Source organism: Manacus vitellinus, unplaced genomic scaffold (assembly GCF_001715985.3).
Source record: "Manacus vitellinus isolate BGI_N305 unplaced genomic scaffold, ASM171598v3 scaffold_12_pilon, whole genome shotgun sequence".
In the NCBI taxonomy this organism is placed as follows: Eukaryota; Metazoa; Chordata; class Aves; order Passeriformes; family Pipridae; genus Manacus; species Manacus vitellinus.
Window position 1 is genome coordinate 3,065,883 of NW_021938949.1, and position 22,321 is coordinate 3,088,203.

A 22,321-nucleotide genomic window follows, 5' to 3' on the forward strand; every position below is an offset into this window, starting at 1 on the left:
CACCTTCACATTTCCAGGTGACAGTACCTACTGTATTTATGTTCAGTCCTAAGGAAATATTGCTGATGTCAGACCCCCAGCGGCAGGAATGAGTTAGCTTGTATCAGAAATTAAAACAGCCACTGTCTTATTAAGTGCTACACAAACCTCAATCTCACGTTTTGCATCCTGTCTCCAAATTCGTATTTTCAACCCTGGGGTCAAAACAAGGGGCACTGCTTCCCTCCAAACCTCTCCTACACATCAGAGCCAGCTGTGATAATGATCCTTTATTTACCACAGCTTGTCCTTAGTTCCCTAAATCTGAGCCAGACACTCCATCTGCGGAAAAACAAATCCTTTTCTTGTAACAATAACCCTTCATGGAAGGAATTGGGGCTTTCTCTCTCAAAATAGTAATCTTGTATTGTACCACTTAAATTAGTTGGGTTAAGGCACAGGTTCTCAGGGTTAGCTGGTTACTGATTACTGCCATGCACAAGCTTCATGTTACATCCAGCAAAATCCAGAATAAAAGGTTTGGTGACTGACACTTTTCCTTCTCAGGGTTTGAAGAAAACCATCACCATCATGGACCGGGAGCTTCCACGTTCTGAGCTCAGCATCAATAACAGGAATGAGCTTCGGAATGTCCTACACCTGCACTCCTTGTACAAGCAGAACAAGGTAAGGGAGTGCATGGTGCTTCCCAAAATGTGGAAGTACCTTTACATGCCCATTTCTATTAGTGACTTTATATACAACACAGCACATAAAAATTAAACTTCTAGCATTTATTATCCTTTGAAATGTAATGTAGACAGCAATAGCTGATGACAGGGTAATATCCATCTCCAGTTCACTCATGACTTAAGGCACCACAATGCCTTTGATAAGCAGCATGAGGCAGTCCTGTTATAAGTCACCTCAAAAAATCCTCCCAGTGTAGAAAAGAAGTGTTCTGACACAGTTACCACCCTTTGCAATGTTTAGCTAAAGTGAGGGTAAGAAATGACTGTAACACATTGTTTTTATTGTGTCATGCTTAATTCATTTAACACAGCAGGACCTTCAAGCTCTTAACCTTCTCTAGCTGACATCTTCCATTTTCCTGGGTTGTTTGTACTGTCACATCTGGGGTACACACATGGAAATAGTTAATACGTTTAGTTACTGCACAGGTTAAAAAGGATATCCTGTCTTAGGCTGCAGTAAGACTAACAAAGCATTTCAAAAGTCACCAAGAACTCCATTTTTCTTTTGGGAAAGGCAAAGGAGAACCCACTGAAAACACTTCTTGAAATTATTACTAATTACTTCCTTGAACACCGTGGGACTTCCAGGAGCACTGGTTCCAGTTCTACTCTGTCAGCTCCTCAGAGTAAGAGCTCGACATCCCATCCACCCGACCTCTTGGATGAGGATCATGTGCATGGGAATGCCATTACACTTGATGAAAGCAAAACTCAAGCTTCCAGGTACAGTATGATTTATTTCTCTTTGTCCTGTGTCTTCACTTGTTTTTAAATTAAGGGAAATAGTGTTAAAAATTTTATCATTTATACCTTCGCCTACATTACCTTTTATTAATTATCCTAGTAGCACAAAGCTTAAGTATACAGATTATTAAAATCTCCTGTGCAAGCCACCCTTCAAAAATGGTCTTTTATGTTCCCTACCAATTATGAAGATTGATAATCTCAATTACATCTTTTAGTCACTGAAGGACATAGAAATGTGAGCTTTTATGCCATATAAATTGGAAATACTCACATTGAAGCATGTTTGGATGTGAAACAAAGCACCTACGCTCAAACTGCAGGTATATTCATGCCTTACATAGAAGCAAGGCTTAATGTTTTAAATTCGGTGTTGTTACAGATAGTGTAGGTTGTTTTCATCTTGCAGAATACCTGAAAACAATATGTAACCAAGTTTTTCATGTATTAGTGCCTCAAGGAGGACTAACAGCCCCGGGCTTCCACAGAGAGCTTTTAAAATTGGCACAAAAGTGTAATTTACCTTCCCAGCTTGCTCTCCTAGGGAATTAATCAGATTTTATTCCTCATCCTAAACCCATGTTCAAAGCAGCTAAATCTGAGTGTCAGTGCTTGAAAAAAAACCCACCAACTCATTTTAGTAGGGGAAGAAAGCCAAGATGTTTTAAGTTGGGCTTCGAAGCAACATTTGAAAAGGAGGCAGGGCAAAGGAATCAACTTTTTTCCTCTTTTCTTTTTTTCTTCCTCTTTTTTCCCCCCTCCTTTCTCTATGGATTTGTCCTGCAGAGGAGTCCCTGACACTGCTTTGTGAGGGCACAGCAGGACCAGCACCATTAACTGACCCCTGCGTTCCCTCTACAGCAAAGTGGCCCCCTCCTAGGAAATCATGGAATCATGGAATAGTTTGGGTCGAAGGGATCTTAAAGACCATCCAGTTCCACCCCCTACCATGGGCAGGGACACCTTCCACTAGACCAGGTTGCTCCAAGCCCTGTCCAGCCTGGCCTTGGACACTTCCAGGGATGGGGCAGCCACAGCTTCTCTGGGCAACCTGTGCCAGGGCCTCAGCACCCTCACAGGGAAGAATTTCTTTTGTGTATCTCACCTAAATTTCCCCTCTTTCAGTTTGAACCCATTACATATCAAAATCAGTAAGCATAAGAGTAAAGTGTTATACATATTATAACCAGTTGTGACGTATAAAAGTGACACTGAAATAATGTCCTGAAGACCTACATACAGATGTTTAAGTGAAAGGTGACTGTATTTGAGTGCCATTTCTAGATAAAATATAAGTTAATTTGACAGCAGTGCTTTACTTAGCCAAGTAGATGTCTTCATTAACTTAATGGTGCATTATTTTGCTGTTTCAAGCTCTTCCTTTTTCTTCCTTGTAGATATGATGTTGAGAATCCACTGGATAAAATTCCTTCATCCAGAAGGCATCAGCACAGAAGTGAAAAGTGCCACACAGGAACAATACCCAACAGCCACTTACCCTCTGATGGGGACAAAAAGTTAAAAGATAGTCAAGAAGATTTAAAAGCAGCAACGATTTCCGAGGAGACGAAATCCACAGTGAAGGAGAAGTCAAAGCTCAGGTCTGGTCTCATTGCCAGAGGAATGATGGTTGGACCAGTAGCAAGTTCACCAGAGGTGATTCCCAGCACTTACAAAATATTTGGCTTACCATGGATTTTTTTTTTATCTAACCTTCTGCAATAAAGTCATTTGCAAATAATATTGAAATGACTCCTGCATGTTAATCCATTAAATCTGCAGGCTGAAAAGATGTGGTAGGTTAGGGAAGTTGTTCTGGTTAATTCAGAAATTCAAACTGTTTCAGGTATAACCACTGCAGGCAACTACCCCCTGCATGCCTGTGATTTTGGTCACCAATTCCTTTATAAATCTTTCCCATTCTTGATAATTCTTGATAGATTGGATTTTCCATTTTCCTGGGAAAATTGCTTTTTTTACCTTCACAGTATCTGTTGTACTCAGGTTTTTCCAAAACTTCCCATTTAATCAGTAGCAGTTTGGAACTGAAAACTGCTTTCAGTTAGAAATATGTTTCTGAGTTGATCAAATCATCAGACCATATTCCAGCAATAAATGTTTTCAAAACAGTTAAAAGACCTGCCTACTTTTTTTACTTCATGCTCCTTTTATATAGACAGGGACTTTCCCTGTGTAAAATTAAGCTTGCAATAATGAGAAATTTAAATATTCTAGGTATATAATTTAGATAATACTGAAGAGCATATGGAAGTTAAATTAATTAGTTGGATTTTTCTGTATATCTCTTGATTTGGAAATAAAGACTAGATACCTGTGGTGGGCAGACTTTCCAGTAAAATTTCTTATATGTCTTGGTTTCTTGAGTTGGATATAACCCCAAAGTTAAGGTTTTAGGAAGTGTTTCATTGATGTCATTGGGTAAAAGAAAGCAGTTTTTAATTTTGTAGGTCCTCTTTAATACTGTTCAAAATTTAAGTAAATTTTAAGTGTGTCTCTATTTATTATCAATTTTTAAAAATTCTGATTTACTCTATAACCTGATTCCTACTAGTAAGCAAATTGCTTAGCCCAGAAGTTAGTGCTAGAGCTTTCCTTTGCCTTTCATGTTTATTTAAAGATGATAAAATTTTAATGTCTGGCTCTTATTTCCAGGATCTCCAAAAAAGGAGGCTTTCAAGAAGATCCACCAGCATAAGCAGCACAGCACAGGTCAAGGGTGAAGAGCATGAAGAACATGACCTGAGAGTCCCAAGTACTGATTTTCAGGAAAGCAGAGGATCTCCAACACAAGTAAACGTGGAGTTTGCATCAAAGACTGTGCCAGGCTCACACATGAGTTCAGCCTCTGAAAAACTAAGGAATGTCCCCAAAGATCCAGATGACTTTATTGCCAGGCTGCTGTCTGAGAGAGAGAGGACCAAGACAGAGGAAAGAAAATCAGTTCCAAGCTTTGGTGCAGACAGCAGTGAAAAAAGCCTTAAAGTGAGTGCCCCTCACAGGCATTCGGGGTCTGGGAGAGAGAAAAGGGAAAGATCCCTCAAGAAAAGTGAGAGTCGGTTGTCAGGCCACAGGTAAGAGTATTTGTAAGAATATTGTGTTAAATTTATTCTCCTGCATTAACTCACATAGATATAGAAATTTTAGAAGAATTTCCTGTGAGCTCCAAATATGTATTTTTCTTTATCTTATACTTTAAATTGTTCTTTTTTTAATATATTTTTCTTTCTGTGTAGAATTTAAGAGTGGGAGGCGTGGGATGTTGTTTATCTGGGGGTTCCTAAGCAGTAGGACCCAGACTGGGATCTCTCTAAGCTGGCTTTGTAGTGGGGCTGTGACTTGGGTTGGGTTTTGAAATGCTTCAGGTGGAGTCATCCATGAGAGTTGAACGACTCTGGAATTCTGAGTCGCTGCAGATGCTCTGGATTTGAGTGCAGGGCAGCTGTGCCCTTTCCATGTGGGTATAAAATCTGCATGATAAAATCTGCTGCCTCATTATCCAGCACTTCTCATCACTAGTCCTCAAACACCTTTGAGCATGGGGTGAGTACCAGCCACTCTGCCCCTACTACAGATGGGAAAGCGGGAGCAGGTGGAGAGAAACCTGCATCCTACAGGGCACACAGATGTCAGTAGTAAAGTGATGCACAAGGCTCAGGCACCCTGAGGGTTGCTCTTGTTCTCTCCCCGTGCTGGAGGTGAGTGTGTTTTAGAACTGGTAGAAGTATCTTTCAGTTTACATCACCTGCTGCTCCATAAACTGAAGGCACATCCCTTTCCATGGGCCATAAAGTAGTATTTCTGTTTTACTAAATTTAACAGCAGCCAGGTTTTGTTGCCTTTTTTTTAAGTGCTGCAAAAACTTGTTGATACTCTAAAACTGCAGCCGGATTTTTAAAAATTACTATTGCTACTTTGTTCCCTAATTTAATTTCTTATAAATCTTGAGATACTGTGTGTTGAGGCCCTGTTGAGAAGGAGGCAATTATATATTAGGTCTCTCCACTTTTATGTTAGGGGCTGTGGGATTTAACAAACTGGGGATCTACTGGAGCTAAAAATGGGCCGGGAGTGGTACTTGCTTCCTGTCTGGAGCCAAAAACAACTGAAAATAGCCAGCAGCATTACACTGTACTAGCTAACTTCATTTGTTCAAGATTATTGAGTAACAGGCCTAAGTTCTACAGTCTGAGGTCTGAAAACTCACAGGAAGTCAGTTCTCCATTATATATTTTACTGGAAAGCTGAGCCATGTCAGGTAGTGGCTGTTCAACTGTTTCTGGACTGGAACTGGTGCCTGCAGACCCATCTTTGATGTTCTACTTCCAGAAGGATTTAGTAAGTCTCATGTGATTCCATGTGAATGTGGAGAGCCAGCTCATAAGTCACTGTGGAAGCAGAAGCAACGGGATCTGACTCCACACAACTCTTATTTCATGAAGGTTGACTGTGTAATGTAGTACTGACCCATTGCTTTATCCTTTCCAGTCTCAGGATGGTTTATTGCCTCACATTCAGCATTATTTGAGGTAGAGAACTCAGCTTCAGTGGGCTTTGGCAGCTCCCTGACAAAGCTGAGAAGAACAATTGTATCCCTGGTATTTGATAATCAATATGTAGTTCATTATTTATGAGTGTCAAAGGCATAGTGAACTGGATAAAACTCTTTGGGAAGACCATGTCTGACCAAGAAAACTCTTGTGCTAACTTCACTTGCTAAGTGCTGCACTTGGGTCACAACAATTCCATGCAACACCACAGGCTTGGGAAGAGTGGCTGGAAAGCTGTCCCTCGGGAAAGGACCTGGAGGTGCTGGTTGGCAGCAGCTGAACATGAGCCCAGGTGTGCCCAGGTGGCCAAGAGGGCCAGTGGCATCCTGGCCTGGATCAGGAATAGCGTGGCCACAGGACCAAGGCAGTGATTGTCTCCTGTACTCGGCACTGGGGAGGCCACACCTTGAATCCTGTGTTTGGTTTTGGGCCTCTCGTGGCAAGAAAGACATTTAGGACATGTCCAGAGAAGGGGAAGGGAGCTGGGGAAGGGCCTGGAGCACAAGTCTGGTGAGGAGCAGCTGAGGGGGCTCAGCCTGGAGATAAAGAGGCTCAGGGGGGATCTTCTCTCTCTCTCCAGCTCCCTGACAAGAGGATGGAGCCAGGTGGGAGTTGGGCTCTTCTCCCAGATAACAAGTGACAGGACCAGAGGAAATGGCCTCAACTCGTGCTGGGGGAGATTTAGATTGGATATTAGGGAAAATTTCTTCACTGGAATGGTGTTCAGGCTTTGGAACAGGCTGCTCAGGGAGGTAGTGAAGTCACCATCCCTGGAAGTGTTCAAAAGGCGTGTGATTGTGACCCTTGGGGACAGTGTTTAGTGGTGAACACGGCAGTGCTGGGGTAACAGTTGGGCTCGACGATCCTAGAGATCTTTTCCAACCTTGATGATTCCCTGGTTCTGTGATTCTGTGATTCACTCAGCTGTACTGATGCACTGAGCTGACATTTCCAAACCTTATGCAGTAATCGTGGAGGGACCTGAAAAGAAGAAACCGGACCATAGTGAGGTGCCCCACTGCCCCAGTTAGTGCCATATGCTGTGATCCTGTGCTCCACTGCTGCAGGAGGTGGTTTGAAATAGTTCCCTTCCTTCAGAGGGCTGGTTTGGTCTCAGCGAGAGCAGCAGAGGGAGCTCTTTCCTAAGCAGAGTCCATGAAATCTGTCTCCAGAGGAATACAGGGACATTCCTGCCAGCTGGTTTGAGTTAAAGCCAGCAGAGCATTTGAATTCCTGCTGAGCTCTGAGCTCCTGAAAACGCTCACAGAAAGCAGCAGGATGCTGATACTCCTGAAGTTAAGTGGAAGGAACAGGGAGTAGAAGTGAGACTCCAAAGAAACCTTGACAATATAAGGCCTGGCTCTTGCGAGACTTTTCTATCCCTTCAGCCAAATCCTGCAGTGTTTGAGAGCCTTTCAGGATTTGGCCAGAGTGCTTGAGCATTTTGAGGCATGAAAAATTACAATGTGTGAGTGGATATTAGTCTGGATCCTCTTCCATCTTCTGTTACCTGACACCTCTGACATAAATGTTAACCTAAGTATTTAGATGAGTAGCTGAAAATCTCTGTAGAATTAACCACAGCTAGTTCATTCACAGGATCTGCAATTCTGGTTTTGTTTCCCATACAAAACTAAAGATAAATTTTATATTTCTTTCTATTTGCTTTACTTTTTCATTCTCTTTTCTCACATGCAAAAAATGCTGTTGTATCCTAGCCAGGGTAAAGGCATCCTGTGTCTACATAGAAGAAAAAGCTGAAGTAAAACCACTGCCATGCTTCAGAAGACAAGCTGAATGTTATTGAATAAATACTTAGAAACTGAGAGGGCAGGAATACAAAATATCCTGGGGAGATGCAGATGCACAGTATTTTGACTCACATGTTTTAATGAAAGAAATAATAACAGGAGGAACAGAAATTTTTGTTCTCTTGGGTCAATGATAGTTCTTTATGCCATGATTATATTCTTTTCCATGTCATGAGGGGCTACTTCATAAAGTATAACATGCTGTAGAGTTTGCATACCTACCCAGATTGTATATACCTTTTTTTTAGAATAACATTGTTTTTTAATTAAGCCAGGAAAAAAAACAATATATAGGTGGCAGCAAATCTTCATGTATCCTCAGCTGTAAGCAAACAGCAGATGATTTAATTTCTCAATCCATAGAATCACAGAACACCAGGTTGAAAAGGACCTCAAGGATCATCTGGTCCAACCTTTTGGCAAAAGCACTGTCTAGACAAGGCAACCCAGCACCCTGTCCAGCTGAATGTTGAAAGTGTCCAGTGTTTGGGAATCCAGCACTTCCCTGGGGAGATTGTTCCAATGGCTGATTGTTCTCATTGTGAAAAACTTTCCTCTTGTGTCCAGTTGGAATATCCCCAGGAGTAATTTGTACCCCTGGCCCCTCATCTTTTCCATGTGACTCCTTGTACAAGGGAGTCTCCATCTTCTTTGTAGCCACCCTTTAAATGCTGGAACATGGTGATGTTATACAAAAAGTACGTATAGAATTATGTCAGCAATTCCTCCCTGCTCCTTCATATCAATTTTATTTAACTTAACAAATTAAAAACGACATTTGTGTCTCAGTGCCACTTCACTGGAGAATTTGAAACCCCTTCTGGGTAGCTTTGATGCTGTCATTTATAGTCCATCCTCAAAGGAGTATTTCTTGCTGTTCCTCTGTTTTTCTTGAGCCCTTGTTCCTCTTAGTTGTGTTCATTGTGTGTGAGGCCAAGTAAAATGTGGATGATTCCCTGCTTTTCAGTTTCTTTTATTTTGAGATGTTCAATGGAATAAAAACTTACATTTGAAAGTACCCAATTCAAGTGACTGATCCAAGATTCCAACTAAAAATTGCCGTATCTGTAGTTGTGATTATCTTCTTAAGCTGCAAGATCCAGAGGAACTTGGGAGAGATGATGTTGAGGGAACAAACTCAGGTCAAAGGAGCAAACTTAAAGGCTCTGCTGAGTTTTTTAGCCTGGGCACAGCCTTGAAGGGCAGTGAGGAAAGGTTCTCTGTCACCTTTAGTATCTAGAGGTGGGGTTAACCATCTCTGGAGCAGGGCTTGGACCAGGTGACCTCCAGAGGTCCCTTCCAACCTAAATCCATCTGTGATTTTCCTTAATCCGAATCCCCTACAGGAGGGGAGTATTCATCACTAACCTGAGCACACAGACTAAAGAACAAGGATCTGTAGTGCAATGAATTTATGATCTTCAGGAACTGTAAAAAAATAAATGGGTGTTGAAGTTGATGACTGTCCCTGGATTAAAGACTTTCTATTACTTTTCCAGTAAAAAACAGTGTGAATAATGAGTCATTTGGGAAGGCTACATGGTATTAGAAGGTCAAGATTTTCCCCTTTCATGCCTTGAGAAAATAAAATTGAGGAAGGCAAGAAAACCCACTCCACAGCCATGGGGAAACAGTTCTTCTGCCTCAGCTACAGAGATGTGTTGCAGTTGTTGCCTCTGCAGCCTCTGAAGTGCTCTCCTAATTTTCCATGCCCCTTAATCCTCTCAGTGCAAGGTGTGGTGGTGCTGTGGAAACCCTCCAGTTTTCAGCTGAATAGTTTCTAAATGTGTAAACCTGTTCTGGTCCCCTGCAGTTCTGCAGGGTGGTGGAACCACCTTTTGCTGAGTTAGATGGGCAGATGTTGTCTGTACAGCTCCATCTCACTTCTGGTCCTTAAGAATGTGATGCTTGAACTTCTAGTTTTCGTGTATAAACTCAAGTAAATTCCCTCCTCTAATTCTAAGAAAAATAGTGTAAAAACTAGAATCAGAGCACTGAAAGAAGAAAAAAAAAGTGTAAAACTGTAATCAGAGACCCAGGGGAACAAAAGGGCTTTGCAATCAGGACCTGAAGTTAAGGATATCTTGCCAATGTCTGAGAAATTCAGAGGGAATGGCTGTCGGAGAGGCTCAGAGAATTGGGAATATCGTTACCTCAGAACAAAAATTTCCCCCTGCCATTAAGGAGCAAAAGGATAAAGCAGTGGATCCCATTGTCCAAAGAGATCTGTGACACAGTTTCAGGAGCAGGGAGAATAATTAATTCTCCACTCATCCTTTGACAGTGAACCCTTCTTATCCTGTCCCCCTGATTGCGTCTGCCATCCCCTCCTCTGCCGTGCCATCAGCCTTGGCTGCAAACTCACTGTGAGCTCGTGGTTTCCTTCCAGCAGTCTGCCAGGACAGATGGATATTTCAGACAGCAGGGACTGGTTTATGACTGTGGAGCTTGGCTTCAGATCTCGTTTCCAACCAAAACCTGAGTATCTCTGATGCACTTCATCTGCACCACCAGGAACGCGAGTGCCAGCGAGTTCAGAGCCAGGGTTTCTCTTCCTGCATTAGTGTCTCAACTGAGTTCACCTTAGCTGGGCACTGTTAAGTGCTTCCCGTTCCCAAAATATCCCTCACTGTTTGGTGATGAGCCTTTTTCTAGCAGTGCTCTGCATTCTAACACAAGTAGGGTTGGGTTAGGGAATTGCCATAGATACCAAGTTCCTCAGTGGAACATTACTCATATTTCGCAGAATCTTAGAAATTAAAGATGGAAAAGACCTTTTAAGGTCATTTCTTTCTATGGCAGATTAATCATTACTATATATATGTATTTGCTGTAATACTTTTTCCAGGTTTTGTCTAGTCCAGTGTTAAATGACTCAAGTGACACCTCTCCCCTGATAATATATTCCAGTTTCTAGCAGTCCTTATTATAAGGAAATTTTCTGTTATATACACCTTGCATTTGCTTTTTTCTATCCTGTTATCCATAGCTAAAGTTGATGTTTGGCTGATGTTTCTGTTTCTTGCTGCATGTTCACCTCTGTTAAAATACTCCAAATATTTTTCATGTTCCTTTAGGCACTTTTTGTCTAAAGCTTGTATTGTCTGCCTGTACTTTTATCTTTCCTACTCTGAATTTTTCTATTGTTTTTTTCTGTTAGGTTTTATTGAGTTGTTTTGTATTTCCTCCATGTATTTAATGTGTTCCTATGGAAAATATACCTCCCTTCAACTCTCTAATTTCTAAGACTGACAAGGAGTAAATGGCTTTACTTGCTTTCTGAACCACCTGTGGATTTCTTCTTCCTGACTGGAGAACAGTGCAGGTGAACACATTGTGTTATGGAAAATTCTACCTTTTCTCTTTCATATGTTCCAAAAAAAGAGTCCCTGAAAACTCTTCTTCTGTGGAGATAGGAAATCCTTAGAGCTACAAAATACTAATCTTCTTCAAAGAAATCCTTAAAATCCTTTAAAAATATATTCAGGGTTGGGATTTTTTTTTATTATTCTTTTAGGTATCCGACACTTTCAAAATATTATTATATAAATATTTTAAGGACCATAACTCTTTCAGAGTATTATTTTGAAAGTGTTATGGTCCTTAAAGGATTAATATTCGTGCTTTCTGTTCTTAACAGGAATAAAAGAGCTTATTTTCTGGGTGATGACCAAGCCAATACCTGTCAGTTATAGATGGTTGGGTGCCTAAAACTGTGAAGATCCTCTCACACATTTTTATGCTTCATCATTCCCAGCCACAAGCTGAGCTGATCTGCATTAGAACATTGGCAGAGAACATTGGCCATGAGTTTCTGAGCAAGTCCAGAGCAGGATTTGATGTTCCCTCAGTCAGCATAAAGCAACAAAGCAGAGCACAAACAAGGAGGTTTCTGGGCTGCACTGATGATAAGTCCTGACACACTGAAACAGGAAGATATGGTTCTGTTCAAGATTAATAAATGAATATCACATTTCATGAGGAATCCTAATCAACATTCCAGATTTAATACTTTTTTTTTTTTAATATAAAATTGAATTTCCAACTCAAAGGAAAAAATAGTTCCAGCAAAGTTGTGTAATGTACACTATTTACCCAGCAGCTGTGGTTGGCTCCAGTCTTTCCTACCGTGCGTTTTGGTGTAAAAGTAGGTTTTCTAGGAATAGTGAATTGTGTAGTGTGGGTCATAATATTTCAGTGTTATATATGAAATTGGTGTGTTAGATGAGATGGCTTTGTCTAAAATAATACCTGGCAATTTGGGAAGTAATAAAGCTTTGGTCCTGGGGGCTGCTGAGCAGCTCCTAAAAGTCCTCATCGCCTTGAGAGCCTGTTGTGTGGAATGAGGCCTGAGCTCACATGGCCATGGAGTGATAAGCTACATCCTGTTTAAAATCAGCCAGAAAAACCTCACTAATTCCAGCATCTTCCAGCATCCTCAGTGTGTGTGAGCAACATCTGAGGAATTGATTCCATTTTTCCCACTAGGAGAGGAAGAGGATGTATCGGGCAACGGTGGCATTTCTAGGAAATGGGAGTTTAGTCAGAGTGCAACATTTCAGATAAAAGGATGGAAAGGAATGCGGGGTTGGAGCAGCCTAAGAGTAAATTCCCTTTGCCTGTTTCCTTCCACCTTTGTCTGGGATCTGTCCATAGCACCAGGCATTGTCCTTAAGCCACACCTGGCATCATCTCAGGCTTTCGTCAGAGCTTTGGTGTGGCTCTGGAGGCAGGAAGCAGGGTGAGAACAGAGCACTCACACCTTCCCAGAGACACTCAAACCCTCCTGGAGGGGTTTTGCTTCCCTTACTCCTTTCCCTTACTCCTGGGAGTAAGTCTTTATTTGACCCTTGCAATTGGAATTCCAAAACTTTGGGCTCATCTTTGGGGAATATGGGTTTAATGAAAAGAGGCAGAGGTTGGCAAATCACTCGGGAGTGAAAACCTTCAAGTATCTGGAGTTGCATAACACCTTTTGTAACATAATGGTTGGACCGGAAAAAAGAAGCTAAAATAAAATAAAAGTTGTAAACTATTGTGACTTTTGTGCTGTGCCAGTGGATTTATGGCATGGGAGCCTGCGGTGTAACATCTGGGGGGGGGTCCAATTGCCCTTTCAGTATTTTTCCAGCACCCCATAGGAAGAAGCACTTTGCAATTACTGGAAGTGACAAATGGCTCCTGTATCATTTCTTTATTTTTGGAAAGGATGTAAATCTGGAAGGGTCCAGCCCGTTGCCTAAAACGCAGTCAGTCAGTTGAGGATTTGCCTTGTTCGTGCACACATAGAGGGACTTTAGATCTTCTCAGATGTGAGGCAGGAACAGACAGTTGACCTCCTTTTTCACTGATAGAGTTTCACATCATTTCCATTCACTGTGTCTACACACTAGCTCCAGGGGGAACATGGTAGGAAGCAGCATGTATTCCACCTGGAGTGCTGCATCCAGCCCTAGGGTCCCTGGTGTAGGAAGGACATGGACCCGTTGGAACGAGTCCAGAGGAGGCCATGAAGATGATTAGAGTGATGGAGCACCTCTCCTAAGAGGAAAAGCTGAAATAATTGGGTTTATTCAGCCTGGAGAGGAAAAGGCTCTGGGGAAAACTTACTGCGGCCTTTCAGTGCATGAAGAAGCTCCAAAAGAGTTGGAGACAGACTTTAGGGAAGGGCATGGAGTGACAGGACAAGGGGAATGGCTTTAAACTGAAAGAGGACAGGTTTAGATTGGATATTAGGGAGAAATTGTTCCTTGTGAGGGTGGTGAGACCCTGGCACAGGTTGCCCAGAGAAACTGTGGCTGCCCCATCCCTGGAAGTGTCCAAGGCCAGGTTGGACAGGGCTTGGAGCAACCTGGGCTAGTGGAAGGTGTCCCTGCCCATGGCAGGGGGTGGAACTGGATGAACTTCAAGGTCCCTTCCAACCTTAAAAAACAATCAGTTGTTTGCAGGTAGCACGAGGAATTTTTGTCCTCCTCTTCCTAAGATTCTTTTCCCAGGAGGTCAAATCTCTCCTTGCAGTGACATGTGCTCACCCTTGGCTGTTATCCGTGTTCACCTTTTTTTTTATAATAAAATGAGATAAGAGAAAAAAGAAGTAAGAGAACTACCCCACCCTCAGTGAGAGCTTTTATCTTCCAGTTTAACAGTTGTTAATAGCTTTCAGGAATTTTTTATTTTTATTTTTTGCTAATACCTCTCAGGTTACAGTGGTTTGGGCTGATAAAAATCTGAGGTTTCTGACAGGAAATTGAAGGCCACGAATATTCCACATCCTTAAAAATAAATGGCCTAAAAGCTGAAGGTCAAAGCCAAACAGGGTGTGGGTACTTTATGTGTGGTCAACAGAGCAGAGGGCTCTGTTTACCTCCACAGATGTGAATTGGTTGAGTGTTGAAATCTGGAAACCCTTCTGAGTGCTTTGTGTAGTGTCTCAGCTGCTATCCAGTTTTATTTATTGGAATTTTATCTCCATGTTTTATTTCAGTGATACCTGTTTATTTTGCTGGCAACCATTTGGTCAGTTATATATAATATAATGGTCAGTTCACAGGGGTGGTACTGTGATCCCTGAAAAGTCCAGTGTGGGGGTGTTACACCCCAAAACCTTTGGTAGAGCACAGTATGAACAAAGAAGCTCCACTTTTGTTATAGTAAGTCTGGTTTTGTAGATGGAGATAAATATTCATTCATAGCCTGTGGAAGAGTGTTCTGTTCAGGTGAGCCCAACTCATCAGGCATTTCAAACCATCCTGTAGCTCAACCTGTGATTATAATAATTTTATTTGTATGTACAAACCTTATCAGCAAAGGTTTTGAGTTGTCACTACAGTTAATAAAATTCAGCACGACACTTATTCGTGTGTCAGAATCTGTTCCTGTTAGAAGTGACCTTTTTCAATGACATGTTTTTCATTTACCTGTTTTATGTCTGTCAATGAGCCACCTGCTCACAAATTAACTTTTCATACCGCTAATGTGCAGATACAGGTCTTCACTAAAAATGAAATTTGGAGAAATTAAGTGTCTGACCTCTGTTACTTTTGCCAGCCAGACTTGCAAACATGGCAGAATTTATTTAAAAGGCTTTTTTCCCATAGAAATGTATTGCCTGGCATTGGTAGTGTTCATGTCCTTTACATCTTTACATTTGCTTTTAATAATTCTGTTTTTATAATCATGCCCCAAAGCTGCATCACATTGAGTGGCCTTTTTTACCCTTTTGCAGGTAGTAATAGAAGTTAATTTTTTCTTACCTTCTCTCCAGATCTTACTATTCCAAGAATATTGGATGTGTCTGTATGTGGCATAAGACATATACATCCAGTAGAAAAGCTGTTGTAATCAGCCAGTGAAAATAAGTTTTACCACAACAGTCACTGCTGCCCAGTGTTTATTTTTTAAGCCCCTTTGTTTATTTGCCCTCTTGTGTATGTCGGTGTAAATAGGAAATAGTGGAATGTACTTCCATTATTGTGCCAAGAAGTTCCTTCTCTGCGAGTTCAGCTCCTCCGTGTAAATTAGCTTTTCTGCAATGCATGGAGGTCACATAGGAATGTTCAAATATTTAGAGAAAGTGCTGTATAGTATGTTTAGAATGAAGCATATTTTCTTCCTGTCCCATTTTCCTGCCATGAGGGACGACTTCCCCCTTCCTAAGCGTTCTCACCGCATGGTTTTGACGCGCACAATAAATTTTCCTGGCGCGGTAACCACCTGCTGACGTGGAAATTGCAATAAACGTCCTGGCTGTTTTGAGAAACGCAAGTTCTCCTCAAGGAGGGAACCTACACCTGCAAAAATACCCCACTTAACCAGAAAACACCCGACATCAATCTTGGATGTCAGCGCTTTCCTCAGCCTGGTGGGAATTCTCAGCCCGGAGAATTCAAAGCGCTTTGTGCCCTGGGCTGGGTTCTTCCTGGAATGGGGGTAGATCCAACATCTTTTGGACTTGCCAGAGAGCAATAACATTACAAAAACTGGTGCCAGGTGAGCTGTATGTGAATTGTACCATGGCTGACTGTATCGTTATTTATAAGTATTTTCACATGAAACACTGCCAAGGAGAAGTGTTTTGGGCAGCAGTGAATCAAGGGTGCTAATTTGATGTAGGGAGTGATCCACGTGCCTAAACATAGGGCTGTAGGGCTATTTGGGACTCTTCAGGTATCCAGGACATCTAATGAAGCAAGGAGATATGGTACAGTATCTATAGGATACCCAAACCAGCAGAAACTGAGGCCAGAGAGGGTGCTGGAATCTGTAGTGCTGAATTAAGTGTCAGAATCATAGAATCACAGAGTGGTTTGGGTTGGAAGGGATCTTAAAGACCATCTCATTCCAACCCCCTGCCATGGGCAGGGGCACCTTCCACTAGACCAGGTTGCTCCAAGCCCCTTCCAGCCTGGCCTTGAAAGGTGTAAAGAACTCTTGCAAAACTAGATAGAAATTACTTGATGTAGGAGGAACCTCATTATCCCCTGGGAAAGAACAGAGAATAGTGTGCAACCTCAGACAAAACAAAAATGTGGATTTTTGTTATGCCTAAGTGCAGTTAAATGACATAAGTTGGCTGAAAAACGTTATATTGGCAAATTTAGTGTCATTGAGATCCTTTCCCTGGCCTGGAGAGATGAAAATACCTGGCAAAAAGAAATCTCAGCTGAAGCTCAGTTTTAGGAAACTGCAAGGGGAGATCTGATTGTGTTATAAAACATGCCACAGTCATCTCTATTAAATTCTGTATCACATTATAAGTACTGGAATGTTCACTGGGAGCTCAATGCTACTTGTGTGTCACTGTACAAATTTACTCTCAGACCTCTCATTTATACTGACCTCCTGGGCATCCTATTTATTTTTACCTCAGGTCCCTAGAACATGGGTGATTCACTTCCATTCTACCTTTCCTGAATTGGGCCACCCACATTTCCTTGCATAAAATTTTTTAACTTATTTATAGATAAAAAGAGAAGTGTTTGTGTTCTTATAGTATCAAATACTATCAGCGAGAAAGGGGCCAAAATACTTTTAAACTGGGCAAATCCTGAGTGTGGTATGTCTGTGTTCCATTTTTATTAGTCTTTCATACACTGAAAAGGAAATTAAGTTGATGGAAAGTATGTGATATGACAGCAGTTGTTACTGTAATATTATTGTGCATACAAAGAATGTTGCTGAGGAAATGATTCCATACTATTTTTGAAAGAACTGTCAGTGCAATACCTTTTTTCCAAAGCAAAGGCCAATGAAACAGTATTGCTTTCTGTGGAAAAAAAAAAAAAGGCCATTTTTAGAAATAGTTATTTGAAACTTTTCCTTGGTTCTGAATTAATTTTGGGATGAATTCAACAGGAAGAATAAACCCACCTCATCTCCGAAAATCTAACATTCTATTTCAGTTCTGACTTCACAGCCAAGTTTAAATGCTCGGTCCTTTTAACACTTATTCATAGGAATTTTAACCTGTTAATAATGTAATATAAAATTAAACCATGAGAGCAGTTGAAGAACTGCTACTTATTAGTGGATAAAAAATTACCCCGGTAAAGGAGCCAGTCCAACACCTATTTCCACTTCTATTCTTTGGATGTTTCTAGTAGTTTAATTTCTAACTTGAATCTTATCCTGATCCCTTTCAGGGATGTAAATTTTGTTTTATGATCTGATCCTCAAATCAGGAATGAAATTAAACTGATGTATTGAAGCAGGACTGAAATCCCAAACCCATTACAGGGTATTGCTCCATCCTGGCTGTTCTTCCTCATGAACTCCTGGAGTTCAGCTTTCTTCCACTGAAAAAGGTTTTGTTCTAAAACCATTTATTTCTTAGGCCATATATATACACACACCCCACTAAAAACTATATGCTTGTGTGGGAATGCCCCATATTTCTTATTGATTATTCAAACAACTTTTCTCATTAAAAGCGAACATTTAGTCATTCATTTATTTGTTTAATTTTCATGTAGGAAGTCTCCAACATCCACTGGCTATAAAGAAGACCAAATGAAAGAAGTCCTAGAATTAGGTAAGTTGAGTTTCAGTTTTCCTTTTGCCATCATATTCTTCAGAGCAGCTATGACCAAGTTACTTCTTTTGTAACTACTTTTAATTGCATTTTCTATTAACTTCTTGGGTAAGGGTGGGAAAAGAAGTCATTCATATTAATCAGACAAAGTCTGGCTCATGTATTTCTATTTGTCCTTTCTGGCTAAAACTGTATTTTCCTTTTTATGCAGATGGATGACAATGTGTTCATTTTCATACTGGTGACCTCCTGGCACTGAGTGTGCTGGAAGAAGCAATTTTTGTCATCCAACACATTATATGATTTTTCTTTTCTTTCCTTCAGTCAATGTTGAGGATGAAGAAACAACTGGAGAAATTAATAAGAACCCAGACCTTTCAACACTGTACATGCTTCAAATAGTACCCAAGGCAATTGATATTTCTCTTGCAAAAGTAAGGCTAATAATTATGATGGTAAATGCAAATAGGTGTGTGAGAATGCTATTTCAGTTAAGTTGCCCAAAGCTGCAGTGGGTTTCTCTGTGTTGTATGTTTATGTGGGATTGAACATGTGCTGTATTCCTGATTATATTCCTTATGTGGTGTTCAGGGGACAGAGTAATTCAGGGATGCCTATCCAAACATTCAGGAAAATACCAGGAGAGAATGGCAGGATGCATCAGCCCACCTGAAGCACAGATAATAGCTTTAATTAACGAAGCTTGTGTTGTTTTCTTAATGCCTCTAGTCATTTATTGTGCTTGTTCTCCAGTCCTTTCAGTTGACAGTGGTTCAGAATGAGCTTATTATTCCTTTATCACTCTTTCTCCCTTGCTCATCTTCCCAATTTTGAGCAGAGATGGAACCATAAATACTTCTAATGTTTTCCATCCCATTCAGACAGAGGGAGAAAAAGAGAAAAAAAATAATGATTGTGTCTTCCAATTTTATTCTAAATCAGTGAGTTTGGAGTAACTATACCAACACTGAGTTGACTGTTCTTATTTACTCACCTTTACTTTTTACATTTAATTAATATTTATCTCATACCAGCAACTTTGACAGGCAGAATGGGCTTCCTTTCCCCACACTGTGTCCCACAGGGTCCTTTTCTCTCTAATCTAACCATTAGTAGATGTTGCTCTCCAGCTGTTAAATTTCAGGGAATATTCTGTAATGCTTTCATGGGAAGCTGTGCCCCAGACATTATACATAAATATTTTCCAATGCTGAGCAGCTCACAGCATTATGAGTGGAAGAAATATAGCAGGAAAAGGAAAATATTGCTCCTTTTCATTGGAGTGTTGCTATTTACAGTATGGATAAAACAGAAGAGTGTGGTTATAGGGAATTAGTCATTACCCTTCCACACTCCTCCTTTCTTTTCTACAAATTACTGCAAGAAAAAGTACCCCTGTTTTGGATTTGTTTTTTAAATGAAAACTTTTTCCTTTCTTTTATAGGAATTAAAAAACCTTTTGTTTGGCTCTAGTCTTTGTTGCTTCAGTGAAGAATGGAAAATCCAGAGTTTTACATTTAGCAATATACCACAGTTAAAATATGGCATTGTGCAGAAAAAGGTACAGTAAGTGACTTCCTTACACTGAACTCTGCTTTTTACACTGAGTTTACAAAGGCTATGTGTTTCAGCAGTGAAAACATGAGTCTTCTGAAGGCTCTTCTCTTTAATTTGTCTTGTTACCACTGGATTATGTCACCTTGGCAAGTCTTGGTAGGAGACTTGAGATGGATGGGGTGTTTCTGAGGGAAACGTGGAGTAGCTGCAGAAAGTGTGTATGTGTGTGTGTGTGATGGGGAGTTATTCACAGAGAGGAAGACAAGCCACTGCAGCTGAAAGCTAGTGGTTATAAAAGAATAAAAGAGCTTAAATCAAGGGTGGAGTTCAAGAGAAAAATGATATGTGGGGGCAATGTTCGACAAATTTGAGGTGGAGCTTGATCTGCCTCAAAATGAGATGTAGTGAGAATTTCCTGCAGTGCCTGGGAAGTCACAAGGAGATTTTTGCCTCCTAAAGGTATGGGGGTCAAATGTTGAGGCTCATTCCTAAAATAAAAGGGAACAAATGCCCTTGCAGTGTCACTGGGACGCTGGGACTGCTGGTGAGCTCACCTCCTTTGCAGCCATGTCTCTGTAATTCTGGCCTGCAGCCACAAGATGCCAGCTCCTCCCTGAACCAAGGTTTTCATCAGTTCCCTGCCATCATCCACCGAGTGCACAGATCTGAAATCCCCAGCAGCTCCCTGTGGTGGAAGCATCTACCCAATCCATAGAAATTTTTGGTGCTAATAAAGATCTCCCTGGTCAGGGCATTTAGTGGGGGGGACTCTTATCTGGTGTCTGTCTTGTCAGCCCTGCCTGGGCTTCTGACTCTTACAGACTGAGGCTTCAATGCTTCAGACCCCTTTTCTGCTCTGTGTTTGGTCAGCCTGGTTTCTCAGCTGGCTGATGCACAGCACCCCCTCCCGTAGCTGCCTCCAGAATCAAACAGATCCACTGTAAAAATGGATCCTCCTCAGCCACAGCTTAAAGCTTTTGTGTCATCCCTGTGACCCTCTGCATGTGCTTCTGGGATGTCCACACACGTGGTCTGTCAGGAGCAAGGAGCTGAGGGATTCAATAAAGACTTGGGAAGGAGTAGACTCCTCTTTACAAAACACTCATCAAGCTTCTGTGCTGATGCAGAAAATCTTTATCTGGGCTGAGGGAAGCAGACCATTGTACAGAAAGGAGAGGAAGAGAGGCTTTGAGGCGAGGACAGTGGCTAATAAACATGTCATTAAGATGTTTAATTAACTTACCTTGTCTAATTAAATATTTCATTAGGCTGATGATCTCAGAAGAAAGCTGCTTATCTTAGAAAACCTAGCGGAAAAAAAAATATTAAATGTTAATTTAAACTCCAAAAGGAGCTGTGGCAGGAATGTTCACTGGCCCACAGTAAATGTTACTTTGGTGTTTCCAGACCCTGCTGCTGGAGAAAGGATGTCTCATCACTTCCAGCAACTCACTGACCATTAAATTCCCTACCATAAATTCCACGACAGGAAAGGTGTTTTGCTTAGATGTGACTGTTTCAGCTCATTAATATATTCCTTCTCACTTCCAAAATTACTTTCAGCTGAACAATCGTTTGGTTCTCTCTCACGTTAAGTTTTTGTGGTGCTATGAGAAGATATTTAGAATAGATCTTATAATTCCTTTTTTTGCTGGGGAGGCTTTTCCTGATGGATTAAAATAAACCTTGCTTTTTTCCTTAGTGTATTTCAGATAATTCACTCAGTAGTTTTGTAAGTAATTATAGAAGGGTAGTGTGAAAAACTGGAAGGTATCAATATCTAAGCTATTTTCTAATTCCAGGACCTTTATTTTCTGGGATCCATACAGAATGTACCTGCAGGTCCCATTCCCTTGGGCTCGATGCTGCAATTGGGACAACCTGAGAATTAAACTGATCACTTAAATCTCTTGGCTGTGTAAAAACAGCAGTACTGGCTGCCCTTTTCATTCTTCTCCAGGGTTTTGAGAGGAGTTTGGTGGCTGGCATTGTGGTATCTGTGGTGTTAGTCTTGTGTCCTGCATAGCCTGCTCCATTCATGTGGATGTTCCAGAGAAAGGATGGCTGTTCTCTGTGTCCTCAGCGAACTACTGGAGTAAATAATATGATATGAGGCACCTGGGAGAGAATTAATTGACAAGGGAGGGAGTGTTGTGCTGGATGAAGTTTTCTAGGCCAGAAGAGGGCACACCATTTGCTTCTCAGGACAACTTGTGCAGCTGTCTCTGACATGTTGTTAATCCATAGGAACAGGTCTTGGTCATGAGGGAGTACATAAGGAGAAGGAAATATGTTGCTGCCACATCCCACAGTCTTTCAATCATAGAATCACAGAATATCCTGAGTTGGAAGGGACCTACAAGGATCATCAAAGTCCAACTCTTAGCCCTGCACAGGCCCATCCCCAAGAGTCACACCCTGTGCCTGACAGGATCAGCCAAACCCTCCTGGAGCTCTGGCAGCCTTGGGGCTGTGCCCACTGCCCTGGGGAGCCTGGGCAGTGCCCAACCACCCTCTGGGTGAGGAAACTTTTCCTGAGATACAACTTGACCTTGCCCTGACACAGCTCCAGCCATTCCCTGGGTGCTGTCCCTGGTCCCCCCAGAGCAGAGCTCAGTCCCTGCCCCTCCTCTGCCCCTGCCCAGGACCGTGGAACAGCAGTGAGGTCTCCCCTCAGTGTCCTCTTCTCCAGCTGAACACACCAAGTGCCCTCAGTGTCCTCACACAGCTTCAAATCAAGACCCTTCCCCATCCTTGCAGCCCAAACGGCTATAAATTTGTTTCCATAAGGTTTCAAGTTAATATGGCATTTCTCAATATTATGTTTTTTTTACCTGCCCGGAACATTAATAATTTGAAAGGTTCAAACTTCCTTGA

General features: G+C 41.5%; 1 protein-coding gene across 1 annotated transcript in view; it reads left to right on the forward strand.

The window, feature by feature from the left end:
• Nucleotides 1–549: 549 nt before the first annotated feature.
• Nucleotides 550–22,321, forward strand: part of MINDY4 (MINDY lysine 48 deubiquitinase 4) — a 68,477-nt gene continuing 46,705 nt past the window's right edge. The window contains exons 1-7 of the mRNA XM_029957805.1: nucleotides 550–666; nucleotides 1,249–1,457; nucleotides 2,876–3,134; nucleotides 4,152–4,570; nucleotides 17,829–17,887; nucleotides 18,212–18,321; nucleotides 19,332–19,448. Coding sequence (XP_029813665.1) covers nucleotides 571–666; nucleotides 1,249–1,457; nucleotides 2,876–3,134; nucleotides 4,152–4,570; nucleotides 17,829–17,887; nucleotides 18,212–18,321; nucleotides 19,332–19,448 — 1,269 coding nt within the window. The 5' untranslated portion in view covers nucleotides 550–570. The remainder of the gene's footprint in view (nucleotides 667–1,248; nucleotides 1,458–2,875; nucleotides 3,135–4,151; nucleotides 4,571–17,828; nucleotides 17,888–18,211; nucleotides 18,322–19,331; nucleotides 19,449–22,321) is intronic.